Source organism: Scyliorhinus torazame, chromosome 7, assembly GCF_047496885.1.
Source record: "Scyliorhinus torazame isolate Kashiwa2021f chromosome 7, sScyTor2.1, whole genome shotgun sequence".
In the NCBI taxonomy this organism is placed as follows: domain Eukaryota; kingdom Metazoa; phylum Chordata; class Chondrichthyes; order Carcharhiniformes; family Scyliorhinidae; genus Scyliorhinus; species Scyliorhinus torazame.
Window position 1 is genome coordinate 162,612,678 of NC_092713.1, and position 19,587 is coordinate 162,632,264.

The following is a 19,587-nucleotide window of genomic DNA, read 5'->3' on the forward strand; positions in this document are numbered from 1 at the left end:
GGACTGAAAACACAACTAAAAACAACTGACACAGGGCAGGACTGAAAACAACTAAAAACAGCAAACACAGGGCAGGACTGGAAACAAAACTATAAACAACAGACACAGAGCAGGGCTGAAAACAAAACTAAAAACAACAGACACAGAGCAGGGCTGAAAACAAAACTAAATACAACTGACACAGGGCGGGGCTGAAAACAAAACTAATAACAACAGACAGAGGGCAGGACAGAAAACAAGACTAAAAACAACAGTCACAGAGCAGGGCTGAAAACAAAGCTAAATACAACAGACACAGGGCAGGGATGAAAACAAAACTAAAACAACACAGAGCAGGGCAGAAAACAAATCAAAAAACAACAGACAAGGCAGGGCTGAAAACAAAACTAAAAACAACAGAGACAGAGCAGGACTGGAAACAAGACTAAAAACAACCGACACAGAGCAGGAATGCAATCAAAACTAACTACAACAGACAGAAGGCAGGACTGGAAGCAAAACTAAAAACAACAGACAGGACAGGACTGAAAACAAGACTAAAAACAACAGACACAGAGCAGGGCTGAAAACACAACTAAAAACATCTGACACAGGGCAGGACTGAAAACACAACTAAAAACAACTGACACAGGGCAGGACTGAAAACAACTAAAAACAGCAAACACAGGGCAGGGCTGAAAACAAGACTAAAAACAACAGTCACAGAGCAGGGCTGAAAACAAAACTATAAACAACAGACACAGGGCAGGGATGAATACAAAACTAAAACAACACAGTGCAGGGCTGAAAACAAAACAAAAAACAATTGACACAGGGCCGGGCTGAAATCAAAACTAAAAACAACAGACACAGAGCAGGACTGGAAACAAAACTAAAAACAACAGACACAGGGCTGGACTGAAAACACAACTAAATACAACAGACGGGACAGGACTGAAAACAAAACTAAAAACAACAGACGCAGGGCACGGCTGAAACCAAAACTAAAAACAACAGACACAGAGTAGGGCTGAAAACAAAACTAAAAACAACAGACACGGGGCAAGACTGAAAACAAAACTAAAAACAACAGACACAGGGCAGGACTGAAAACAAAACTAAATACAACAGACAGGGGGCAGGACTGAAAACAAAACTAAAAACAACAGACACAGGGCAGGGCGTTAGAAAACACTAAAAACAACACACAGAGCAGGGCTGAAAACAAAACTAAAGACAACAGACACAGAGCAGGGCTGAAAACAAAACTAAAAACAACAGACACAGGGCAGGGTTGAATATTCAATGAAAAACAACAGGCACCGAGCAGGGCTGAAAACAAACCTAAAAACGACAGACACAGGGCAGGGTTGAAAACAAATCTAAAAACAACAGACAAGGAGCAGGGCTGAAAACAAAACTAAAAACAACAGACACAGGGCAGGACTGAAAACAAAACTAAAGCCAACAGACAGGGGACAGGACTGAACACAAAACTAAAAACAACAGACACAGGGCAGGGTTGAAAACAAAACTAAAAACAACAGACACAGGGCAGGACTGAAAACAAAACTAAATAGAACAGACAGGGGGCAGGACTGAAAACAAAACTAAATACAACAGACTCAGGGCAGGATTGAAAATAATACTAAATACAACTGACACGGGGCAGGTCTGGAAACAAAACTAGAAACAACAGACACAGGGCAGGATTGAAAACAAAACTAAATACAACAGACACGGCAGGACTGAAAACACAACTAAAAACAACAGACACAGTGCAGGACTGAAAACAAAACTAAAAACAACAGACACAGGGCAGAACTGAAAACAAAACTAAATACAACAGACACAGGACAGGGCTGAAAATAAAACTATATACAACAGACACGGGGCAGGTCTGGAAACAAAACTAAAAACAACAGACACAGGGCAGGACAGAAAACAACTAAAAACAACAGACCCAGTGCAGGATTGAAAACAAAACTAAATACAACACACAGGACAGGGCTGAAAATAAAACTAAATACAACAGACTTAGGGCAGGATTGAAAATAATACTAAATACAACTGACACGGGGCAGATCTGGAAACAAAACTAAAAACAGACACAGGGCAAGACTGAAAACAAAACTAAATACAACAGACACAGGGCAGGACTGAAAACACAACTAAAAACTACAGACACAGTGCAGGACTGAAAACAAAACTAAAAACAACAGACACAGGGCAGAACGGAAAACAAAACTAAAGACAACAGACGGGACAGGGCTGAAAACAAAACTAAATACAACAGACACAGGGCAGGACAGAAAACAAAACTAAAAACAACAGACACAGGGCAGGGCAGAAACAAGACTTAAAACAACAGACACAGGGCAGGACTGAAAACAAAACTAAAACAACAGACACAGGACAGGGCTGAAAATAAAACTATATACAACAGACACGGGGCAGGTCTGGAAACAAAACTAAAAACAACAGACACAGGGCAGGACTGAAAACAAAACTAAATACAACAGACACAGGGCAGGACTGAAAACACAACTAAAAACAACAGGCACAGTGCAGGACTGAAAACAAAACTAAAAACAACAGACACAGGGCAGGACAGAAAACAAAACTAAAACGACAGACACAGGACAGGGCTGAAAATAAAACTAAATACAACTGACACAGGGCAGGGTTGAAAACAAAACTAAAACGACAGACAAAGGACAGGGCTGAAAATAAAACTAAATACAACTGACACAGGGCAGGGTTGAAAACAAAACTAAAAACAACAGACATAGGGCAGGACTGAAAACACAACTAAATAGAACAGACAGGGGGCAGGACTGAAAACAAAACGAAAAGCAACAGACACAGAGTAGGGTTGAAAAGAAAACTAAAAAGTACAGAGCCAGGGCAGGACTGAAAACAACTAAAAACAGCAAACACAGGGCAGGGCTGAAAACAAGACTAAAAACAACAGACACAGGGCAGAACGGAAAACAAAACTAAAGACAACAGACAGGGGACAGGGCTGAAAACAAAACTAAATACAACAGACACAGGGCAGGACAGAAAACAAAACTAAAAACAACAGACACAGGGCAGGGCAGAAACAAGACTTAAAACAACAGACACAGGGCAGGACTGAAAACAAAACTAAAACAACAGACACTGGACAGGGCTGAAAATAAAACTAAATACAGCAGACACAGTACAGGACAGAAAACAAAACTAAAAACAACAGACACAGGGCAGGGTTGAAAACAAAACTAAAAACAACAGACACAGGGCAGGACTGAAAACAAAACTAAATAGAACAGACAGGTGACAGGACTGAAAACAAAACGAAAAACAACAGACACAGGGCAGGGCTGAAAACAAAACTAAAAACAACAGACACAGGGCTGGGCAGAAACAAGACTTAAAACAACAGACACCGGGCAGGACTGAAAACAAAACTAAAACAACAGACACAGGACAGGGCTGAAAATAAAACTAAATACAACAGACACAGGGCAGGACAGAAAACAAAACTAAAAACAACAGACACAGGGCAGGGTTGAAAACAAAACTAAAAACAACAGACACAGGGCAGGACTGAAAACAAAACTAAATAGAACAGACAGGGGGCAGGACTGAAAACAAAACGAAAAACAACAGACACAGAACAGGGCTGAAAATAAAACTAAATACAACAGACACGGGGCAGGTCTGGAAGCAAAACTAAAACCAACAGACACAGAGCAGGACATAAAACTAAACTAAAAACAACAGACACAGCAGGACATAAAACAAAACTAAAAACAACAGACACAGAGCAGGACTGGAAACAAAACCAAATACAACAGAGACAGGGCAGGGCTGTAAACAAAACTAAAAAAAACAGGTACAGGGCAGGACTGAAAACAAAACTAAAAACAACAGACACAGAGCAGGACTGGAAACAAAACTAAAAACAACAGACACAGGGCAGGACTGAAAACAAAACTAAAAACAACAGACAGCGGGCAGGAGTGAAAACAAAACTAAAAACAACAGACACAGGGCAGGGCTGAAAACAAAACTTGAAACAACGGACACAGAGCAGGACTGGAAACAAAACTAAATACAACAGACACTGAGCAGGGCTGAAAACAAAACTAAAAACAACAAACACAGAGCAGGGCTGAAAACAAAACTAAAAACAACACACAGAGCAGAGCTGAAAACAAAACTAAATACAGCAGACACAGGGCAGGGCTGAAAACAAAACTTTAAACAACCGACACAGGGCAGAACTGAAAACAAAACTAAAAACAACAGACACAGAGCAGGACTAGAAAGAAAACTAAATACAACAGGCACAGAGCAGGACTGTAAACAAAACTAAATACAACAGACACAGAGCAGGGCTGAAAACAAAACTAAAAACAACAAACACAGAGCAGGGCTGAAAAAAAACCTATAAACAACAGACACAGGGCAGGGTTGATTATTCAACGAAAAACAACAGACACAGGGCAGGCTGAAAATTAAACTAAATACAACTGACATGGGGCAGATCTCGAAACAAAACTAAATTAAACAGACACAGGACAGGGCTGAAAATAAAACTAAATATAACAGACACGGGGCAGGTCTGGAAACAAAACTAAATACAACAGACACAGGCAGGGCTGAAAACAAAACTAAATACAAGACACAGGCAGGGCTGAAAACAGAACTATAAACAACAGACACAGGGCAGGACTGGAAGCAAAACTATAAACAACAGACACAGAGCAGGGCTGAAAACAAAACTAAAAACAACAGACACAGAGCAGGGCTGAAAACAGAACTATAACAACAGACACAGAGCAGGGCTGAAAACAAAACTAAATACAACAGACACAGGGCGGGGCTGAAAACAAAACTAATAACAACAGACACAGGGCAGGGATGAAAACAAAACTAAAAGCAACAGAGAGAGCAGGACTGGAAAAAAGACTAAAAACAACCGACACAGAGCAGGAATGCAATCAAAACTAAATACAACAGACAGAGGGCAGGACTGGAAGCAAAACTAAAAACAACAGACAGGACAGGACTGAAAACAAGACTAAAAACAACAGACACAGAGCAGGGCTGAAAACAAAACTAAAAACAACAGGCACAGAGCAGGAATGGAAACAAAACTATAACCAACAGACACAGGGCAGGGCTGAAAACAAAACTAAATACAGAAGACACAGGTCAAAACTGAAAACGCAACTAAAAACAACAGACACAGGGCAGGACTGGAAGCAAAACTAATAACAACAGACAGAGGGCAGGACTGAAAACAAGACTAAAAACAACAGTCACACAGCAGGGCTGAAAACAAAACTAAATACAACAGGCACAGGGCAGGGATGAAAACAAAACTAAAACAACACCGAGCAGGCCAGAAAGCAAACCAAAAAACAACAGACACAGGGGAGTGCTGAAAACAAAACTAAAAACAACACACAGCAGGACTGGAAACAAAACTAAATGCAACAGACACAGAGCAGGGCTGAAAACAAAACTAAAAACAACAAACACAGAGCAGGGCTGAAAACAAAACTAAAAACAACACACAGAGCAGAGCTGAAAACAAAACTAAAAACAACACACAGAGCAGAGCTGAAAACAAAACTAAATACAGCAGACACAGGGCAGGGCTGAAAACAAAACTTTAAACAACCGACACAGGGCAGAACTGAAAACAAAACTAAAAACAACAGACACAGAGCAGGACTAGAAAGAAAACTAAATACAACAGGCACAGAGCAGGACTGTAAACAAAACTAAATACAACAGACACAGAGCAGGGCTGAAAACAAAACTAAAAACAACAAACACAGAGCAGGGCTGAAAAAAAACCTATAAACAACAGACACAGGGCAGGGTTGATTATTCAACGAAAAACAACAGACACAGGGCAGGCTGAAAATTAAACTAAATACAACTGACATGGGGCAGATCTCGAAACAAAACTAAATTAAACAGACACAGGACAGGGCTGAAAATAAAACTAAATATAACAGACACGGGGCAGGTCTGGAAACAAAACTAAATACAACAGACACAGGCAGGGCTGAAAACAAAACTAAATACAAGACACAGGCAGGGCTGAAAACAGAACTATAAACAACAGACACAGGGCAGGACTGGAAGCAAAACTATAAACAACAGACACAGAGCAGGGCTGAAAACAAAACTAAAAACAACAGACACAGAGCAGGGCTGAAAACAGAACTATAACAACAGACACAGAGCAGGGCTGAAAACAAAACTAAATACAACAGACACAGGGCGGGGCTGAAAACAAAACTAATAACAACAGACAGAGGGCAGGACTGAAAACAAAGCTAAATACAACAGACACAGGGCAGGGATGAAAACAAAACTAAAAGCAACAGAGAGAGCAGGACTGGAAAAAAGACTAAAAACAACCGACACAGAGCAGGAATGCAATCAAAACTAAATACAACAGACAGAGGGCAGGACTGGAAGCAAAACTAAAAACAACAGACAGGACAGGACTGAAAACAAGACTAAAAACAACAGACACAGAGCAGGGCTGAAAACAAAACTAAAAACAACAGGCACAGAGCAGGAATGGAAACAAAACTATAACCAACAGACACAGGGCAGGGCTGAAAACAAAACTAAATACAGAAGACACAGGTCAAAACTGAAAACGCAACTAAAAACAACAGACACAGGGCAGGACTGGAAGCAAAACTAATAACAACAGACAGAGGGCAGGACTGAAAACAAGACTAAAAACAACAGTCACACAGCAGGGCTGAAAACAAAACTAAATACAACAGGCACAGGGCAGGGATGAAAACAAAACTAAAACAACACCGAGCAGGCCAGAAAGCAAACCAAAAAACAACAGACACAGGGGAGTGCTGAAAACAAAACTAAAAACAACACACAGCAGGACTGGAAACAAAACTAAATGCAACAGACACAGAGCAGGGCTGAAAACAAAACTAAAAACAACAGACACATGGCAGGACTGAAAACAAAACTAAAAACAACAGACAGCGGGCAGGAGTGAAAACAAAACTAAAAACAACAGACACAGGACTGGGCTGAAAATAAAACTAAATACAACTGACACGGAGCAGTTCTGGAAACAAAACTAAATACAACAGACACAGGAGAGGGCTGAAATCAAAACTAAATACAACAGACACAGGGCAGGACTGGAAACAAAACTAAATACAACAGACAGGGGGCAGGACTGAAAACAAAACGAAAAACAACAGCCACAGAGCAGGGCTGAAAACAAAACGAAAAACAACAGACACAGAGCAGGGTTGAAAATAAAACGAAAAACAACAGACACAGAGCAGGGCTGAAAACAAAACGAAAAACAACAGACACAGAGCAGGGTTGGAAAGAAAACTAAAAACAACAGACACAGGGCAGGGCTGAAAACAAAACTAAAAGCAACAGACCCAGGGCAGGACTGAAAACACAACTAAAAACAACTGACACAGGGCAGGACTGAAAACAACTAAAAACAGCAAACACAGGGCTGGGCTGAAAACAAGACTAAAAACAACAGTCACAGAGCAGGGCTGAAAACAAAACTATAAACAACAGACACAGGGCAGGGATGAATACAAAACTAAAACAACACAGAGCAGGGCAGAAAACAAAACAAAAAACAATTGACACAGGGCCGGGCTGAAAACAAAACTAAAAACAACACACAGAGCAGGACTGGAAACAAAACTAAAAACAACAGACACAGGGCTGGACTGAAAACACAACTAAATACAACAGACGGAACAGGACTGAAAACAAAACTAAAAACAACAGACGCAGGGCAGGGCTGAAATCAAAACTAAAAACAACAGACACGGGGCAAGACTGAAAACAAAACTAAAAACAACAGACACAGGGCAGGACTGAAAACAAAACTAAATACAACAGACAGGGGACAGGACTGAAAACAAAACGAAAAACAACAGACACAGGGCAGGGCTGAAAACAAAACTAAAAACAACAGACACAGGGCAGGGCAGAAACAAGACTTAAAACAACAGACACCGGGCAGGACTGAAAACAAAACTAAAACAACAGACACAGGACAGGGCTGAAAATAAAACTAAATACAACAGACACAGGGCAGGACAGAAAACAAAACTAAAAACAACAGACACAGGGCAGGGTTGAAAACAAAACTAAATACAACAGACACAGAGCAGGGCTGAAAACAAAACTAAAAACAACAAACACAGAGCAGGGCTGAAAACAAAACTAAAAACAACACACAGAGCAGAGCTGAAAACAAAACTAAATACAGCAGACACAGGGCAGGGCTGAAAACAAAACTTTAAACAACCGACACAGGGCAGAACTGAAAACAAAACTAAAAACAACAGACACAGAGCAGGACTAGAAAGAAAACTAAATACAACAGACACAGAGCAGGACTGTAAACAAAACTAAATACAACAGACACAGAACAGGGCTGAAAACAAAACTAAAAACAACAAACACAGAGCAGGGCTGAAAAAAAACCTATAAACAACAGACACTGGGCAGGGTTGATTATTCAACGAAAAACTACAGACACAGGGCAGGCTGAAAATTAAACTAAATACAACTGACATGGGGCAGATCTGGAAACAAAACTAAATTAAACAGACACAGGACAGGGCTGAAAATAAAACTAAATACAACAGACACAGGCAGGGCTGAAAACAAAACTAAATACAAGACACAGGCAGGGCTGAAAACAGAACTATAAACAACAGACACAGGGCAGGACTGGAAGCAAAACTATAACAACAGACACAGAGCAGGGCTGAAAACAAAACTAAATACAACAGACACAGGGCGGGGCTGAAAACAGAACTATAACAACAGACACAGAGCAGGGCTGAAAACAAAACTAAAAACAACAGACAGAGGGCAGGAGTGAAAACAAGACTAAAAACAACAGTCACAGAGCAGGGCTGAAAACAAAGCTAAATACAACAGACACAGGGCAGGGATGAAAACAAAACTAAAACAACACAGAGCAGGGCAGAAAACAAATCAAAAATCAACAGACACGGCAGGGCTGAAAACAAAACTAAAAGCAACAGAGAGAGCAGGACTGGAAAAAAGACTAAAAACAACCGACACAGAGCAGGAATGCAATCAAAACTAAATACAACAGACAGAGGGCAGGACTGGAAGCAAAACTAAAAACAACAGACAGGACAGGACTGAAAACAAGACTAAAAACAACAGACACAGAGCAGGGCTGAAAACAAAACTAAAAACAACAGGCACAGAGCAGGAATGGAAACAAAACTATAACCAACAGACACAGGGCAGGGCTGAAAACAAAACTAAATACAGAAGACACAGGTCAAAACTGAAAACGCAACTAAAAACAACAGACACAGGGCAGGACTGGAAGCAAAACTAATAACAACAGACAGAGGGCAGGACTGAAAACAAGACTAAAAACAACAGTCACACAGCAGGGCTGAAAACAAAACTAAATACAACAGGCACAGGGCAGGGATGAAAACAAAACTAAAACAACACCGAGCAGGCCAGAAAGCAAACCAAAAAACAACAGACACAGGGGAGTGCTGAAAACAAAACTAAAAACAACACACAGCAGGACTGGAAACAAAACTAAATGCAACAGACACAGAGCAGGGCTGAAAACAAAACTAAAAACAACAGACACATGGCAGGACTGAAAACAAAACTAAAAACAACAGACAGCGGGCAGGAGTGAAAACAAAACTAAAAACAACAGACACAGGACTGGGCTGAAAATAAAACTAAATACAACTGACACGGAGCAGTTCTGGAAACAAAACTAAATACAACAGACACAGGAGAGGGCTGAAATCAAAACTAAATACAACAGACACAGGGCAGGACTGGAAACAAAACTAAATACAACAGACAGGGGGCAGGACTGAAAACAAAACGAAAAACAACAGCCACAGAGCAGGGCTGAAAACAAAACGAAAAACAACAGACACAGAGCAGGGTTGAAAATAAAACGAAAAACAACAGACACAGAGCAGGGCTGAAAACAAAACGAAAAACAACAGACACAGAGCAGGGCTGAAAACAAAACGAAAAACAACAGCCACAGAGCAGGGCTGAAAACAAAACGAAAAACAACAGACACAGAGCAGAGTTGAAAATAAAACGAAAAACAACTGACACAGAGCAGGGCTGAAAACAAAACGAAAAACAACAGCCACAGAGCAGGGCTGAAAACGAAACTAAATACATCAGACACAGGGCAGGACTGGAAACAAAACTAAATACAACAGACAGGGGGCAGGACTGAAAACAAAACGAAAAACAACAGCCACAGAGCAGGGCTGAAAACAAAACTAAAAACAACAGACACAGAGCAGGTTTGGAAAGAAAACTAAAAACAACAGACACAGGGCAGGGCTGTAAACAAAACTAAAACAACAGACACAGAGCAGGGCTGTAAACAAAACTAAAAGCAACAGACCCAGGGCAGGACTGAAAACACAACTAAAAACAACTGACACAGGGCAGGACTGAAAACAACTAAAAACAGCAAACACAGGGCTGGGCTGAAAACAAGACTAAAAATAACAGTCACAGAGCAGGGCTGAAAACAAAACTATAAACAACAGACACAGGGCAGGGATGAATACAAAACTAAAACAACACAGTGCAGGGCAGAAAACAAAACTAAAAACAACACACAGAGCAGGACTGGAAACAAAACTAAAAACAACAGACACAGGGCTGGACTGAAAACACAACTAAATACAACAGACGGAACAGGACTGAAAACAAAACTAAAAACAACAGACGCAGGGCAGGGCTGAAAACAAAACTAAAAACAACAGACACGGGGCAAGACTGAAAACACAACTAAAAACAACTGACACAGGGCAGGACTGAAAACAACTAAAAACAGCAAACACAGGGCTGGGCTGAAAACAAGACTAAAAATAACAGTCACAGAGCAGGGCTGAAAACAAAACTATAAACAACAGACACAGGGCAGGGATGAATACAAAACTAAAACAACACAGAGCAGGGCAGAAAACAAAACTAAAAACAACACACAGAGCAGGACTGGAAACAAAACTAAAAACAACAGACACAGGGCTGGACTGAAAACACAACTAAATACAACAGACGGAACAGGACTGAAAACAAAACTAAAAACAACAGACGCAGGGCAGGGCTGAAAACAAAACTAAAAACAACAGACACGGGGCAAGACTGAAAACAAAACTAAAAACAACAGACACAGGGCAGGACTGAAAACAAAACTAAATACAACAGACAGGGGACAGGACTGAAAACAAAACGAAAAACAACAGACACAGGGCAGGGCTGAAAACAAAACTAAAAACAACAGACACAGGGCAGGGCAGAAACAAGACTTAAAACAACAGACACCGGGCAGGACTGAAAACAAAACTAAAACAACAGACACAGGACAGGGCTGAAAATAAAACTAAATACAACAGACACAGGGCAGGACAGAAAACAAAACTAAAAACAACAAACACAGGGCAGGGTTGAAAACAAAACTAAAAACAACAGACACAGGGCAGGACTGAAAACAAAACTAAATAGAACAGACAGGGGGCAGGACTGAAAACAAAACGAAAAACAACAGACACAGAACAGGGCTGAAAATAAAACTAAATACAACAGACACAGGGCAGGGCTGAAAACAAAACTAAAAACAACAGACCCAGGGCAGAACTGAAAACAAAACTGAATACAACAGACACAGGACAGGGCTGAAAATAAAACAAACTACAACAGACTCAGGGCAGGATTGAAAATAATACTAAATACAACTGACACGGGGCAGGTCTGGAAACAAAACTAAAAACAACAGACACAGGTCAGGACTGAAAACAAAACTAAATACAACAGACACGGCAGGACTGAAAACACAACTAAAAACAACAGACACAGGGCAGAACTGAAAACAAAACGAAATACAACAGACACAGGACAGGACTGAAAATAAAACTAAATACAACAGACACAGGGCAGGACACAAAACAAAACTAAAAACAACAGACCCAGGGCAGAACTGAAAACAAAACTAAATACAACACACAGGACAGGGCTGAAAATAAAACTAAATACAACAGACTCAGGGCAGGATTGAAAATAATACTAAATACAACTGACACGGGGCAGGTCTGGAAACAAAACTAAAAACAACAGGCACAGTGCAGGACTGAAAACAAAACTAAAAACAACAGACACAGGGCAGAACGGTAAACAAAACTAAAGACAACAGACAGGGCTGAAAACAAAACTAAATACAACAGACACAGGGCAGGACTGAAAACAAAACTAAATACAACAGACACAGGACAGGACTGAAAATAAAACTAAATACAACAGACACAGGGCAGGACACAAAACAAAACTAAAAACAACAGACCCAGGGCAGAACTGAAAACAAAACTAAATACAACACACAGGACAGGGCTGAAAATAAAACTATATACAACAGACACGGGGCAGGATTGAAAATAATACTAAATACAACTGACACGGGGCAGGTCTGGAAACAAAACTAAAAACAACAGGCACAGTGCAGGACTGAAAACAAAACTAAAAACAACAGACACAGGGCAGAACGGTAAACAAAACTAAAGACAACAGACAGGGCTGAAAACAAAACTAAATACAACAGACACAGGGCAGGACAGAAAACAAAACTAAATACAACACACAGGACAGGGCTGAAAATAAAACTAAATACAACAGACTCAGGGCAGGATTGAAAATAATACTAAATACAACTGACACGGGGCAGGTCTGGAAACAAAACTAAAAACAACAGGCACAGTGCAGGACTGAAAACAAAACTAAAAACAACAGACACAGGGCAGAACGGTAAACAAAACTAAAGACAACAGACAGGGCTGAAAACAAAACTAAATACAACAGACACAGGGCAGGACAGAAAACAAAACTAAAAACAACAGACACAGGGCAGGGCAGAAACAAGACTTAAAACAACAGACACCGGGCAGGACTGAAAACAAAACTAAAACAACAGACACAGGACAGGGCTGGAAATAAAACTAAATACAACAGATACAGGGCAGGACAGAAAACAAAACTAAAAACAACAGACCCAGGACAGGGCTGGAAATAAAACTAAATACAACAGATACAGGGCAGGACAGAAAACAAAACTAAAAACAGACACAGGGCAGGGCAGAAACAAGACTTAAAACAACAGACACAGGGCAGGGCTGAAAGCAAAGCTAAAAACAACAGACACAGGGCAGGACTGGAACAAACCTAATAACAACAGACACAGGGCTGGACTGGAAACAAAACTAAATACAACAGACACAGAGCAAGGCTGAAAACAAAACTATAAACAACAGACACAGAGCAGGACTGAAAGCAAAACTAAATACAACAGACACAGGGCTGGGCTGAAAACAAAACTAAATACAACAGACACAGGGCAGGACTGGAAACACAACTAAAAACAGACCCAGCTCCTAACTTGAGTGAAATCACAGCCTGATCAGCTGACAGACAATTTGGGTACGTTAACCCAAGTTATTTTAATATCATGATTGCAATAGATGCCTAATACAATATATATGTATATATATATAAACTTCCTACTTTTATCACAAAGTGTGTGTCCAGGCTTGAAGATAAGTTCAATTTAATTGCGTGCAACATGTCACGTCATAAACCACAATGCCAGACTAATCCGCAGGACCTGATGGCCTACATCCTCGGATTCTAAGGAGATAGTGGATGATTTTCCAGAATTTCTTAGATTCTGAAATGGCCCCAGCAGATTGGAAATTAGAAAATATCACACCACTATTTCAGAAAGGATGGGGCGAGAGAATTCAGGAAAGTCCAGGTCAGATCGCCTGACATCAGTCATTGGGAAAATGCTGGTCTCTATGATTAAGGAACGATGCACTTAGAAAAGCATTGTATGATTGTTACGACACCCTGGGCTAGTGTGCGGTCAGTTCCAGCCCCACAGACTCCGGAGTCCCAACATAAGTGAATTAACCAATAATTTGTGTATTTTCCTGTGATCTTTCACCCTTGACTGCTCCAATGATTTACACGCACCAGATTTGTAAGTGGTACATTAAAACATTGTTATTAATACACATGAAATGGCAAAGATAGAACAGTGATCTGTTAATCTAATTATTCCTCTAACTCCATCGCACCCTCTGCCCGGACATACACAAGATAGACACACGGTGTGGGGGCGCGCTAGGAAAGGTTCAAAATAACAATTATTGAACTGTGGATGAGAGATGGATCTTTGCTGCTGAAGTTGTAGACTTTGTAGTTGGCGATCTTCCAAGGATGCGTAGTGTTTCAATCACCGGTTGGTTTGGATCTTCTCATGGTTTTATTTCATCAGAATTTGTAGAACTCCAACTGGGGGTCACTTTGATATCCACCGGATGGTCTCTCAGACTCACTGAGATAATATTAGAATCCTTCACCTGAGGATTTAAGACAGGTTTTTTGTTCCAGAATAGATTCTGAAAGGCTCTACCAATCCTAATTGAGAATAGAAGATGACCCAGAATTTAAGAAGAGGGGATTGACTGCTAGCCAAGTCCATCAAATGGACTATGCCACAGAGCATACTGAATCAAGGGGTCTGCCTGGTCCAGTCCAAATAGCAGTTTGCAGCGGGGGTGGGGTTGGGGGTGGGGGTGGGCGGGGGGGGAGGTGGTTCAAGGGTCTGTAGTTTTAACAACAGCAGCCAGCAAAAAGCAGCCAGCAAGACAGGGATTAAACAGGGAAAACAAGGGTTGGAAAGAGGTTCCTTCCATGATTATCTGTTATACGATTAGGGGAATGTACAATGAGATCTGGGTGTCCTCGTACACAAGTCACTGAAGGTAAGCATTCAGGTGCACCAGGCGGTAAAGAAGGCAAATGGTATGTAGGCCTTCCTAGCGAATGCATTCGAGTACAGGAGCAGGGATGTGTTGCTGCAATTATACAGGACCTTGGTGAGACCACCCCTGGAATATTGTGTGCAGTTTTGGTCCCCTTATCTGAGGAAGGATGTTCTTGCTATGGAGGGAGTGCAGCGAAGGTTTACCGGACTGATTCCTGGGATGGCAGGACTGACGTATGGGGAAAGATTGAGTCGGTTAGGGCTATATTTGCTGGAGTTCAGAAGAATAAGGGGGAATCTCTAACATGACTAGACAGGGTAGATGTAGGAAGGATGTTCTCAATGGCGGGGTCACAGTCTGAGGATTCGGGGTAAACCATTTAGGACTGAGATGAGGAGAAATTTCTTCACCCAGAGAGTGGTCGGCCTGTGGAATTCTCTCCCACAGAATGCTGTTGAGGCCAATACATTTTATGTGTTCAAGAAGGATACAGCACTTGGGGCTAAAGGGATCAAAGGATATAAGGGAAAGGAGAGGAACAGATTACTGAGTTGAATGATCAGCTGTGATCACAGTGAATGGTGGAGCAGGCTCAAAGGCTGAATGGCCTCCTGCTGCTGCTATTTTCTATGTTTTGATGGGAACAAGTTTACAAAATGGAAATCCTCTTTTACAAATTTATTAATATTGTTCGAGCATGTGACGAGTAGGGTAGGTAAAGGGGAACCAGTGAATGTAGTCTAATTGGATTTCCAAAAGGTTTTTAATAGGGTGTCACACAAAAGGTTAACACATAAGATAAGGGCTCATGGAGTCAGACAGGAAGCAGGAGGGAGTGATAAATAGGACCTTTTCACATTGGCAGGCTGTAACTAGAATGCCACATGGATCAATGCTGTAGCCTCGTCTGTTTACAATCAATATTAATGATTGAGGTGTCGAGGCAGAGAGTAATGTATCCAGGATTGCTGATGATACCAAGCTAGGTGAGAAGGTAAGCTGTGTGGAGGACAAAGAGGTTGCAAAAGACAGGATGGGTGAGTTGGCAACAAATTGGCAGATGGTTCATAACGTAGGGAAATGTGAAGTTACTGGCCGGGATTCTCTGCCGGCGTGATTTTCCGTTATGACGGCATGCAGGGGTTTTCCAACGGCATGGGGCTGCCCCACAATGGGAAATCCCATTGACCGGCCGGCGTAACGGAGAATCCCGGCGCCCGGTCGGAGCAGAAATGTGGCGCGGCGGGGCGAATCCCGTCCATTCACTTTGTTTGTGAGGATAGAAAAACAGAATATATTTTAAAATGTATGAAACTTGTAAATGTTGATATTCAGAGAGACGTGGGGATGCTTGTACAAGGAACACAGAAAGTTAGCAAGCAAGTAGAGGAAGCAATTGGGAAGGCAAATATCATGTTGGCCTTTATTACAAAGGGTTTGGAGCTCAAGAATAACGAAGTCTTCCGACAATGATACAGACTTTGGAGCTCTAAACTTTCGCCTCATCCTAGGGTTCAGTCTAAAGGCTCTTCCTGTCTCCTCAATTAACCAAGCATTCTCCAAAACACCTTATTCTCTTGTCCTCACTCCCTTCTCCAGATCTTTGACCCACTCTGCACTCCTACACGTTTTCTTTGCTCATTGAATTTGGTTCAGCGAAATCATTGATTTACTATCCACCTGGCTGCTCCCCACCATGCGGGATACTCCTAGCGTGGCACAGAAAAATTGCTCTGGTATTCTTGTGTTTGTCCTGATGAGCGCAAGAGGAAAGATTACGTATAACATGCCACTCATTTCAGCGATGTTCAAATCCTTTGTTATTATTTCTTCTAGAGATGTGAGCACTGCTGGCAAGGCCGCATTTATTGCCCATCCTTAATTGCTTTTGAGATATTTGTTCTTGAGCACTATAGGTAGCAGTTTGACATGAATGTCTTGCAAAGCAATCTTCGAGCATGGGGACAAGTTATCTATGTTGCAGTGGGACTGGAGTCACATAAATTCCAGACCAGGTAAAGTGGCAGGTTTCTGCAACTCAGGGTCATCAGTCAACCAATTCCATTTTTACCCACAGTCCGCACCAGTTTCTTTTTATTCCTAAATTTTTTTTTCCTTCAGAAAAGGGCGGTCAAATTTCTGTTGCATCCTGCTCATGACGATTCACGCCGGGGTGACGACTGAAAATTCCCAGCCTCAGCCTCTGGGCTATTTGTCCAGTGGTACTATTCACCAAACTACTACTCACTTGGGATGGTGATAATGTTTGGTGATAACGGCACCACTGTCCGCCCTGTTCGTTTTGTGGGAGGGTTTTCTGAGCAGCAAAGCAACAATCTCCTAATTCCCCAAAATTAAAAGGAGGAAAGAATAATTTAAAAAAACAAATATTGGTGTTTCCTTAATTACTTAGCTGTTGAGGTTGGGGATCCATTCACACTTCCAAAGAAGTGATTGATAGATTTGTTATCAAGGGTATATTTTTCTATAAGAAGTGCTCCTGTCCTTTCATATTCTATAAGATTTTATGAAAGATCTGTGATGTTGTTGCCTGACTGATGTCTCTTTTCCTCTTCATTGAGAAGACATTCCATCGTTGGAACCGGCGGAGTCTTATCGAACCCGGAGGGACTTTATGGTAAAACTGCATGAACGGGTCTTTGAGAAGCTGAAGACATACTGGTTGCCTCGATTCCTCACACACTGCCAGTATAGCCTGAAGAGGGTAAAGGTCTGTTCCCTGATTCTCCATGAATACCAGGTCCAGGGCTCTCAAAAGAAGATTACAAAATCCCATGGCAGGTTGAAAATGAGCATCAAACAAACAAAAGGCGTCACCCTGCCTTACTTCACCAAGGCGAGTAAGCGCCTCCTCTGGAACCTCCCCTACTGCAAGGGTAAAAGCACCATGAAGAGGCCTCAGCTTTCAGGGATCTTGAAAGCTAAGGAAGAACGGGAATGTCCTTGGAGTCAGTCAAAGGCTGTGCGAGCCCCAAAGCCCCCTGTTTCCAGTCTTCCAGGGTCCTCCACATTGGGGTGCCTTTCATCCTATTCCAGATGGGCATGTTGCTCTTCAGCAACGAAAGACAAGTGGGCAGCTGATACAGCCCACATCCCCGATGAGTATGTCTTCCCGCAGTCGGACTCCTCCACCCCTCTTATCAAGGCGCCTTCGATGCTAACGTGCTGGAGGTCCTCCGAGATGCCGCAGCAGTCTCAGTATCTCCACTGGGCCTTTAATGCTGATCAGTTGGCGGGGGAGCCGTTTGCAACTTTCCTGAGGGTAAATAATTACCTCTCCAAACTTAACTACCTGCACCTGTGGCATGAAATGAACAACTTCTTCAGGGTTGTGCTCAGCACGAAGGACAGGGCAGGCTACCACCTCAGGATCATCCTAGCTGAGAAGATCATCGATCTCTACCTGAAGGAGGGCAGCAAGCAGTACGCCCAGCTGCAGGCCGAAACCGCCAGGAACCTCAAGCTTGTTCTTCCCTCGGGCAACGTCCTGCCGTGGATATTCACCGCACAGAGGGAGATTTTTGAGGTGAGAGTCTGCGGCCAAGGTTGGCTTAATCTGGAAGAATCGGGCGCTTAACTGTGAGTGAAGGAGTTCAGATGGGATGGGTCGGGCATAGTGGTAATGCCACTGGGCTAGTAATTAGAGGGCCAGGTGAATGGAGGCTTGTGTGTGTGTGTCGGTGGGTGTTTGTGCATGTGTGTGCGTTTGTGTGTGGGTGTGCATGTGTGTGCGTTTGTGTGTGGGTGGACGTGTTAATGCATGGATGGGCGTGTGTGGGTGTGTGTGTTTTGTGCATGTGTGTGTCTGGGTGTGTGTGTGTCTGGGTGTGTGTGTGAGAGGGTGTGAGTTTGTGTCTGGGTAGATGTGTTTGTGCATATGTGTGTGTATGGGTATGTGTGTGGGTGGGTGTGTTTTGTGTGTTTACTATGTGTGTGTGTCTGGGTGTGTGTGTTGTGTGTGTGTATGGGTGTGTGCGTGTCTTGGGGCAGCACGGTAGCATAGTGGTTAGCACGGTTGCTTCACAGCTCCAGGGTCCCAGGTTTGATTCCCGGCTTGGGTCAGAGCGGAGTCTGAACGTTCTCCCCGTGTGTGCGTGTGTTTCCTCCAGGTGCTCCGGTTTCCTCCCACAATCCAAAGATGTGCAGGTTAGGTGGATTGGCTATGCTAAATTGCCCTTTGTGTCCAGAAGGTGGGGTTACGGGGATAGGGTTGAGGTGTGGGGATAGGGTGGAGGTATGGGCTTAGGTAGGGTGCTCTTACCAAGGGCCAGTGCAGACTCGATGGGCTGAATGGCCGCCTTCTGCACTGTAAATTCTATGATTGTATGGTTCAATGGTATGTGTGTGTGTGTGTGTGCGTGTGTGTGTGTCTGGGTGTGTGTTGTGTTCATGTGTTTTGTGCATGTGTTATGTGCGTGTGTCTGTCTGTCTGGGTGTGTGTGTTGACTGTCTGGGTGTGTGTGTCTGAGTGTGTATATGTTTGTGTGTGTGTCTGTGTGTGCCTGGGTTGTGTGTTGTGTGTGTCTGAGTGTGTGTATGTTGTGTGTATGTTTTGTGCGTATATTATGTGTGTGTGTGGGTGTGTATGTGGGGGGGGGGTTTATGCATATGTTATGTGCGTATGTGTGTGTGTCTGTGTGTGTGTTGTGTCTGTGGGTGGGTGTGTGTGTTTTGTGCATGTGTT

The 19,587-nt window shown here is 42.4% G+C and overlaps 1 protein-coding gene across 1 annotated transcript in view; it reads left to right on the top strand.

The window, feature by feature from the left end:
• The window catches only part of LOC140427338 (regulator of G-protein signaling protein-like), a 194,056-nt gene that overhangs the window by 142,960 nt on the left and 31,509 nt on the right, over nucleotides 1-19,587 (top strand). The window contains exon 8 of the mRNA XM_072512889.1: nucleotides 17,468-18,429. Within this exon, the coding sequence (XP_072368990.1) occupies nucleotides 17,468-18,429 (962 nt within the window). The remainder of the gene's footprint in view (nucleotides 1-17,467; nucleotides 18,430-19,587) is intronic.